The sequence below is a fragment of the Macrobrachium rosenbergii genome, chromosome 30 (assembly GCF_040412425.1).
Source record: "Macrobrachium rosenbergii isolate ZJJX-2024 chromosome 30, ASM4041242v1, whole genome shotgun sequence".
Classification (NCBI taxonomy): domain Eukaryota; kingdom Metazoa; phylum Arthropoda; class Malacostraca; order Decapoda; family Palaemonidae; genus Macrobrachium; species Macrobrachium rosenbergii.
Genome location: NC_089770.1, coordinates 27,970,036 through 27,980,543, shown reverse-complemented (window position 1 = coordinate 27,980,543; position 10,508 = coordinate 27,970,036). Strand labels below are relative to the sequence as shown.

The window sequence follows — 10,508 nt, the reverse complement described above, 5'->3', positions numbered from 1 at the left end:
ATGACTTAATACTAAGATAATTAACTTAATTAATTTATACAAAGGAAAAAAGGTCAACATACTGATGTATATATATATATATATATATATATATATATATATATATATATATATATATATATATATGTATATATATACTATATATATCTTCAATTACCAAAACTATGTCCAAAACACAACACACACACAATCACACACAAGCACACACATAATATTATATATATATAGACAGAAGCATATATAAATTAACAGCAAATCCCTCTTAACAATCTCAAAACTCACACTCTCTCTCTGGCAAATCAATCTCTCTCTCTCAGAAAGAAAGAGAAGGTCAAAAAAGAAGCAGAATCTCTCTCTAACTCTCTCTCTCTTAAGGTCTCTCTCTCTCCAAATCTGGATATATATATTTATAAAGGGGCCCAAACAGCAGCAGTATATATATATATATGATTTATTTATCTATATCTATCTATCTATCTATCTATCTATATATATATATATATACCAAGAACAAAACCTATAAAGAGAGACTGTAATAACAGGCAAGAGGAGAGACTAAAGACCTTAAAGAGCACTGTGTTAAAATAATTAGTGATAAATTAACTTATATATATATATTATATGCAAATGATTTAGAGTTAAATAAATCAAAACTAATATCATGATAATTTTGAACTATTACATTAACTTAACAATGTAACTGTAATCATCGAAAAAGTAAGACGGTCATTCTAATTCTGGAGAAAAACTTTTTTCCAGAATTAGAATGATCGTCTTACTTTTTCGATTATTACAGTTACATCGCTACGTTAATGCAATGGTTCAAAGTTATCATGATGTTCGTGTTGATTTATTTAAATCTAAAAATCATTTGCATATAACAAATAATTTATCACTAATTTTGAACATTTTAACAAAATGTAACTGTAATCATCTCTCATTCTAATTCTCTCTCTCTCTCTCTCTCTCTCTCTCTCTCTCTCTCTCTCTCTCTCTCTCTCTCTCTCTCTGTTTAACCTAATACTGGATGACTTCTGGGAATATACATAGCAAGTAACACACACATCTATACTTTCAACTACTGAAGCTTGAATGAACCCCACGGGGTAAATTTAAAATTTTCACGTAAGCTGCATTAAAAGCGACACCCCCCGCCGCCAACGCCCCACATTTGAGAGGGTGGCGCTAGAAGGGTGGAGCATTCTAGTTCTTAGCATATTCCGAAAGTAGCTCTTGAAAAGTCTGCACCACGATTGAAGGGAATGAAAGAATGTGCCGCCGCCTTCTTGGCGCGGCGTTACCGAGCTGCAAGACAACCAGATCTACACTCCGGGTGCTCACTCAGTTACAGAGAGAGGTAGGACCGGGTGAATGTGTGTGTGCGTGCGTGAGTACGCGCGCTTATATGAGTGTGTGAGTGTGTGTGTGTGTCTGTGAGTACGTGCGAGTGTGTATGTATGTGTGTGTGTGTGTGTGGCGACGGTGCCACTATGCTAGTCTTCATTGGCAACGCGTCTTGGTCGGGGGAGGGAGTGTACCGGTGCGAGCAGAGGGCCCTTTCCATTATTATATCTCGAGCACCGACAACTTTATACCGTGCGTGTGCGAAGTGGTTTGTTGAAATCTTATTCCCGTCTTCACCATAGCTAGCTTTGGTAATATGTGCTTTTCCTTTGTAACTTCTGCATTTATAACTGATGATTTACCGAAGAAATTCATTTCGAATGAATTAAACGGCGCTTTCCGAGGAAGTGGTTTAGCCCAGAGTGAAGTGATTTGGCGAGATTTGTAATAGTTTAAGTTCGTGAGGTTTGGGGAATGGAGGGTGACGATCTTATTTTGATCAATGCTGCACGAGTGTACACTGGTTTCGGTTTTCATAACTTGCATAAAATAAGGATAATATGACATATGCATCTAGTATGCAAATGTTTGCATTTATTCTTACTGGCGTAGACGAACAATATACATTCAAGATAATCGGTTCTGTGTCCGCCCAAAATTAGTGACAAAATAGAAACACGAATTAGCTACATGGCAGCAAAACCGAAGTTTTACCTTAATTAATTTTTGATGTTACCCTAATCATATCTAGTGAGAGGCGAGGCCCAGTGGGACGCCCAAACCCAATGTCCCTGTCTAGCCCAGGCCCGAAGAACACAGGAAAACAGAGGGGAAAAAAGACAAAACTGAAATAATTCGCCCAGACTTCCAAGAAGACGCTGATTTGTGATTTGGGATTGTATGGTTCAACTGCCTTCCTTTCGTAATTACTTGAAGGGAATTCGTAGCCCTAGTGTTTAGTGAAGTCATGACAAAAATCAGTACAAACAATAAAAAGTATCAAAATGTAGCCTGCATGTGATAAGAGCCATTCACGTTCTGTCTTCATAAGTGGCAATGAGGTGTATGAAAGCTTCCCAATGATTGATGGCGATATATAGCCTACATATCCTATATAACTGACTTGTTTGATATATCAGTGAGTTATCTTATATCACTGACGTAGTTTATACAAGTTATTTGTTTTATATGACTGAATTTTTAATGCAGAGACCAGAGAGGAAGAAATTAAAGGGCGCGGCTTAAATAGCAACAACTACATCAACAACAACAACAACAACAACAACAACAACAACAATAATAATAATAATAATAATAATAATAATAATAATAATAATAATAATAATAATAATAATAATAATAATAATAATACTGAGGCATCCAGGGAGCAAGAGTGTGAGAGAGATAGAAGTGAAATGAGCAATGTGTGCGGGGTCTGTACGCGTTGCTAATGGGTCCTCTGTGCAAGCATATTATGTGGCTAATGCTGTGGAAATTTTCTGCATGGATCCTCCACGCCACAGCAATTAAACAACAACAATAATAATAATAATAATAATAATAATAATAATAATAATAATAATAATAATAATAATAATAATAATAATAATAATAATAATAACAATTTTGATCTCCCATTTACAAGCAATAGTGTAACTGCTGACAGGCAAATGAAAACAAGAAAGCAGTCTGGCAGCACAAAAAGTCCTGGACTCGAATCCCCTTCAGAATCAATCTCAAAATCTAACCAAATCTTCCTTGGCCCATTGCCAACCACCCCACAAAATTTAACTGAAATCCTTTGATAACATTTTGAGATATCTTTCAAATAGGCAGAATGAAACGGGCGATGATAGATAATGTTCATTGTGACCACACGTTTCGTCAATCAGTCGGTTACTGTGGCTGTTGGTATTGTGGCTAAACGTTCTCTTATTATTATTATTATTATTATTATTATTATTATTATTATTATTATTATTATTATTATTATTATTATTATTGAATAATTACTTTTACTCCAACTTTGCATGGTATTGGTAATGCAACTAAGAGTAAAACCCATAATATTTTTTCTCTTAAGATTCATTAAACTTTATTGACAGAGGTTTCGACAATCTGAGTAGATTTGTACTAGGCTTATTAGCAGCAAAATTGTAGCGGACTTCTCTCTTCGTGGTCATTACCATTACCATAATTATCATTATACTATGTGAGATTCTGATGGTCATTAAAATAATTATTACCATCGACACTGTTAATTTTGTTCTGAATGAAATTGATTTTAATTTGCATTTATTATTATTATTATTATTATTATTATTATTATTATTATTATTATTATTATTATTATTATTATTATTATTATTATATCAAAACCTCTAATCGTCTGTAGAACTGCATAATAATAATTGTTATAATGGTTACAAGTAAACTATTTCACATCCGTGTTATCAAGGAAACACAAATAAACATTTTCCTCTCACCGCAAAGCGACCTACATTTTCTTTCCAAGCCTAAAAAAGCTGACTTGTAAAAAACAATTCGTTCTCACTATTTACAACCGTCAGAGAGAGAGAGAGAGAGAGAGAGAGAGAGAGAGAGAGAGAGAGAGAGAGAGAGAGAGAGAAACACACTTATCTTTCACACACATACACACACACACACACACAGAGAGAGAGAGAGAGAGAGAGAGAGAGAGAGAGAGAGAGAGAAGGTTGATAAATTTATTTTTCAGGAGAGAGAGAGAGAGAGAGAGAGAGAGAGAGAGAGAGAGAGAGAGAGAGAGTTGATAAAGAGATTGATAAATCAGGAGAGAGAGAGAGAGAGAGAGAGAGAGAGAGAGAGAGAGAGAGAGACTATAGACAAGTGCCAAGCCAAATGATGGTGGCTGTACCCTTCAACGAAGAGTGCAATCTGATAAATCCTAGAGCAAACGTATTTTTTTCTCTCCTCTCTCTCTCTCTCTCTCTCTCTCTCTCTCTGAATTTATTATGGCTTGTGGGGAAGGGTAGCTTTAACGGTCTCCTTCCCAATACTCGTGGTGTTTTCATATACAAATCATGAACATGTACATTAATTTTTGAAATATTACAATAGGGATACTTTAGTAAAGGGCGTATGTGCGTATCTTTACATACACACACATATGCACTCATAGAGCCGTAATGTATATGAGCATATAAACGCTCATGCACATCCACGCATACATTTTGTATGCACACACACACGCACAAACACACATATAATATATATTGCACTTTATTCATTTCTTAAAATAAACCAGACGAGCTCTGAGGTTCCATTAGAATTCCATCCTCATCCCCTTTCCGAACGACCTTCGCCGACCGAGCTACGGGGAGCGCAATTTGCTGTTTTTATCGTCATTCTGTAGTTCAATTACGGGAAAAGACCTTCATTCGTCCTGCCATTACTACTGACAAATCAAATAACCTTTTGAAATGATACAAAAAAAAAAAAAAAAAAGCCGCTCATTTTGCGGGAGACGGCTGCCACTGGTTACTTTGTGACCGCGACTGTTGTGTGGGTTTTCTTGAGCAAGAGAGAGAGAGAGAGAGAGAGAGAGAGAGAGAGAGACTTCAGGAATAGAGATTTCACACAGACACGCCCATAGACAAGGGAGAGATGGCCAGTTCTGACGAGGTATTCCGCCGACGTTTGCAACTGGCCTCAACATCTTAGACGTCCGATGAATATTTTATGGCAGACAGTTTTATCTTCTATTAGTTTCTTCCAGATTTACATGCATTAATACGATATCCGTCTGAACAAAATGGTTGTATAGATGACCCTGTACACTGATCATACAGCTGAATATAAAAACATATTCATTTTGTTGTTTACGTATCATGTCTGTTTATTTATCTATTTATTGAATATATATATATATATATATATATATATATATATATATATAAATATATATTCAATAAGTAGATAAATGCAGACATATACATGAATCAGTGATACGTAAACAACAAAATGAATATGGTTTCATATTCAACTGTACGTTTTATATATATATATATATATATATATATATATATATATATATATATATATATATATATATATATATATATATATATATATATATATATATATAAAATGTACAGCTGAATATGAAACCATATTCATTTTTGTTTACGTATCACTGATTCATATATATTTCTTTATTTATCTACTTATTGAATATATATTTATTTATATATATATATATATATATATATATATATATATATATATATATATATATATATATAAATATATATTCAATAAGTAGATAAATGCAGACATATATATGAATCAGTGATACGTAAACAACAAAATGAATATGGTTTCATATTCAACTGTACGTTTTATATATATATATATATATATATATATATATATATATATATATATATATATATATATATATATATATATATATATACATATATGTATATATATACTATATGTATATATATATACATATATGCATATATAATCATATAGACTGTCTTTATTTTCTCAGTGGTACAGGTAAAAAACAAAATATGAATAAATGGTGTTGAGTGTCCGGAAACACATGAAAAGTGATGAAAGCAAATTCCTTCTCAAGAACGAAGTGGTCCAGACTGTCAAAACTGACTGAACAGATTCGAAAGATGCATTTTGTGAAGCACAAGACGTAAAAGATTACTACTGGCCTACAGCAGCAGTGTCAGAAAATTCGTCTGCGTGAGCGAAAGTTTATTTAATAATCATGGTGGGGAAATAAAAGCACAGATGGGCTGTGAAGAGATTAGTATGAAGAAATTTGTCTTGTAAGCAAAGCAATCTGTAGTCGCGCAAGAGGATCACACTTGAACCACGTTTACACTAAAGAAGCAAACAGCAGGGGAATTGGTTAACCTAACGCGCGCTTTTAAAACGAGAAGAAGAAGAAGAAGAAGAGGAGCACAAGTTGTGTTTGTAAACAAACGTGTAGATCGCGCGGAGATTACGACAGCTCCTTCCCAATGGCCATCCTTGGAAGAGTTCCCTCGGCTGCATATTAATGTATAGAAGCCGATACCCGGCGCCCCTGACAAAAACGGCCTCCTGTAGAGACATTCCGCTGTCGCAGAAGGTAAGGAAAAATGTTTTTATTCATTAGCTTCGGTCGGCAGTTGTTTACTAAGTGAGGTTTTGCTGGTCTTCAGAACTAGTGAATCTAACGGGGCTGCAGATTAGTAGCTTTTATATCTTATATTTCATGTGCGTGTGTGTCTCTCAGAGAGAGAGAGAGAGAGAGAGAGAGAGAGAGAGAGAGAGAGAGAGAGAGAGAGAGAGAGAGAGCTCTACAAACATCAAGATGCAAACAAAAACACTTAAGGAGATGTTTAAGTGCAAATTATTGTGTTGAATCTTGACGCTTGCTTGCGCACTGGATGCATCGTAAGTTATGTTTTTTTTGTTTTTGCTTTTGGTTTTTGCTTTCTGAAATGTGAACGCACTGGGATTAAATTCTTTAGCTTTATGGCCTTTGTAATTACTCTTTCTTTCTCTCCTGGCGTTACATTTCTGAACTAATTCAGATCTGCGAGTGTACGTCTTTTTTTCATGGTGTCAAAGCAACCCCTTTTCTTTATTCAACTTCTCTTCCCTTTCTTCTTCAAAAGAAAACGTCCACAGCACAGAGATGGTTATTTACAGCCAGATCTTGAGAGAGAGAGAGAGAGAGAGAGAGAGAGAGAGAGAGAGAGAGAGAGAGAGAGAGAGAGAGAGAGCAGAAGTGGCAAGCATAAGAACAACTCTCATCCTCAGGAGTGCTTTGATTTTTCCATGTTGCAATTTTACAATGGTTAGGCGTTTCTCTTCATCCCGCCTTCCCCCACCTCCACCCTCTTCATAAAAAAAAACTCGATACATAAAGAGATTTATTCCTGTTCCTAATTTCTGCAATAACCATTAACTACTACTTTTTTACTGTCAGTTATGATTGGATGGATGAAGGATTTCATAACAACGACAACAACAACAACACTAATAACAACAACATACGAAGAGTAACCTGGAAGTCGTCTTCCGCAACTTCGATGTCATCATTTAAACACCACCTTCGTTTCCATCTCCCATCTTTCATTATCTTCACCTTCCCCTTCATCAGTTATTATTCCCTCCCTTCAGCTGCTCTCCCTCACCCCCTGCCCCTTGGCTTCCTTCGTAATTACTCTTATTTCCTCACTCCTCCCCCGACCTTCTCGTCAACTGGTTGTTAAGTCTCTCTCAAAGGTATTTACTCAGTGCATTCACCACCGAAGTTTGAAGGGGGTTTGCGTTCCTCGCCCGCGTCCTCCGTCTTTCACGAGAGATTTCAGAGAGCTCTCGCTGTATTTCAGCGAAACTCCTCAGGGGGATTCGCTCTTTGTCTAGGAAGAGTCGTATTGATTTTTAGATGGATCCGGATCCAAATGCACAGCCAGGATTTGTTTTCCTCTCAACAAAATATCTCAAGATGTTATAGACGGAGTTTAATGGAATTTTGGTAAGGGCTGACCTTTGGATCAAGGAAAATTTGATCAAGGATTGAATTGATCCGTTTATGGATTCAGGATCTCTTATCACTTAAACCTTGCGAAAGATGGGGATTTTTCTGTTAATTTCATCATTATATATTACCAGTATTTGTTGTCATTTGGACGTGAGAACAGCAGTTCGCGTTCCACATAGTAAACATTAGTGTCGCTGACGGTATGCAGCCTGAGAGTGCTCTACAATTTTACTCAAGCGGCCATTGATTTCTTCAAGCATTTTTCAGGTGCTCTTGTACTCTCATTTGATTGTTTTCCTCTTCATTATTTGGTCTTATTCCCCTCTTCTGTTCATCTCCGTACCGTTTCCTCTTTCTTGTGTTATACATATATCCTTCTTTCTTGACGTTCCTAATGAATAGAAGCCCAGTCTGCATTCCTCCGGGGTTGTAAAAATGGACCATTTTTTCCTGCATGTTGTGGCTCACCACCCGACAGCCTCGGCGAGGATCTCTGGCTCTCTTTGTCATTTGACACATGCACACACAGCTCAGCTCTGTCTCAGCTGGTCTGTCTGTGTGTCTGGTCGTCTCTCTCTCTCTCTCTCTCTCTCTCTCTCTCTCTCTCTCTCTCTAATAATCTGAAAGTAAATCTTTATCTATTTAATACAAACACAACTCAGCAATCTCTTCCGCCACCCGCCCCCATCCTCTCCACCCCCATCCCCTCTCCCATCTAACTCTGGAGCTCTTTGTTAAGTAACATTAAATAACCAAGTCTGGTTTCATAAACTGAAGTTTAACGTCATCGATAATACCTAAAGCCTCGCCCTTTCCCTACCCCTTCCTTGACTCCACACAAACACACACACACATACACACGCGCGCACGCGCACAAATCTTCGACTAACATAATAAATGAATTATAAGAGAAGGTCACACGAAGACCCAAATAATTGATTTTCGTGCTGACATTCTCGATCGATTCTGTAAGGTCGCTGCAGTGGTCAGGTTCGTGTTGTGTTGCGCTTTGGTGAATGGGATGTGGTGGGCTTGTATGTGTATGTATGTATGTATATGTATATACATATATTTATGTATGTATGTATAATGCATATATAATATATGCATGTATATCGACGTTTACGGCAATGCATCTTTACTTATTGTTAAGATAAACTGATAATATTGCAAACCATTATTTGTATAAAGATTATATGTAAGGAACATAACAAAAGTCATTAAATAAATATATATTTGGACGATATATACAGTATTCCCAGATATACTCATATATAATATAATTCGTTTTGGGTGTGTATATATATATATATATATATATATATATATATATATATATATATATATATATATATATATATATATATATATATATATATATATATATATATATATATATATATATATATATATATATATATATACCTTCATGTACGTATAAGGAAGTCTTCAGCAAACACGTATGTACGTGTGTTGTTTACACGTGCAGTTGCAAGCCCGCAAGCTCGCATGGCCCTGACCTTTCCGGTCTCCTTGATTATCAGTAATCAATGACCGCCGTATTTAATGTCGCATGATAGAGTAAAGATTGAGATGAAGGAGATGATAATAATAATAATAATAATAATAATAATAATAATAATAATAATAATAATAATAATAATAACGTAGTACAAGGTAATAAAATCAAAATAATAAAAAACAGAACTTGAATTTTTGGCTGAATAACATCAGGCGACAACTAATTCCACTGCTACTTGCGAAATATTACTTCTATCAGGATGATTCAGAAAACCAAAATTATGATAGCGGTAATACTAACAACCATGAAAAGAACCTATAGAGAAAGAGAGAGAGAGAGAGAGAGAGAGAGAGAGAGAGAGAGAGAGAGAGAGAGAGAGAGAGAGAGAGAATTTTTATCGGAGCGTCCAACGAAAAGGCGAAACAATAATGAACGAGTCATGAGCCGAGCGACGAAGGCGGCCGCAGAGGAGGAAAATGACGTAAAATGAGGTAGAATGACTCCTTATGGAATGCTGCCGAAGCGAAGGAAGCAAATGTTATTACCTCCTACAACGAAGTTGGACGGATAGTTAGGAATTCGCCCGTCTTTCTTTGTCTCTTGCTTGTTTTGTTCGTCGGGGGATTCCTGCGAAATTTTGTGGAGGGGCGCGTTGTGGACCAAGGAATGGTCGATTATATTTTGAGAGGGATCTTCCTCGGGACACAGATCCCAGGTTTGAGTTTCTTTTGTTTATGGTTTTAGTTTTCCGTCAAAGAAATCTATTAAGATGGTTTTGTCTGTCCGCCCTCAGCTCTTAAAAACTATTGAGGCTAGAGGGCTGCAAATTGGTATGTTGATCATCCACCCTCCAATCATCAAACATAACAAATTGCAGTCTCCTAGTCTCAGTAGTTTTTATTTTATTTAAGGTTAAAATTAGACATGATCGTGCGTCTGGCAACGCTATAGGTGCCAACAACACAAGCCACCACCCGGCCGTGGCTGAAAGTTTCATGGGCCGCGACTGAGAGTTTCATGGGCCGTGGCTCAAAGCTTCATACAGTATTATACGCTGTTAGAAAACTCAATTGCGCCGAAGAAACTTCAGAGCATTTTTTACTT

At 36.1% G+C, this 10,508-nt stretch overlaps 1 protein-coding gene across 5 annotated transcripts in view; it reads left to right on the top strand.

Annotated features, from left to right (window-relative positions):
* Positions 1 to 1,438: 1,438 nt before the first annotated feature.
* Positions 1,439 to 10,508, top strand: part of LOC136855144 (caskin-2-like) — a 56,972-nt gene continuing 47,902 nt past the window's right edge. Inside the window, exons 1-2 of one of the 5 annotated variants that reach the window (XM_067132031.1) lie at positions 1,459 to 1,596; positions 5,882 to 6,478. In XM_067132031.1, the coding sequence (XP_066988132.1) occupies positions 6,407 to 6,478 (72 nt within the window). In that variant the 5' untranslated portion in view covers positions 1,459 to 1,596; positions 5,882 to 6,406. Of the gene's footprint in view, positions 1,656 to 5,881; positions 6,479 to 10,508 lie in introns of all 5 variants that reach the window. The other 4 variants (XM_067132034.1, XM_067132032.1, XM_067132033.1 and 1 more) reach the window with 4 other exon arrangements.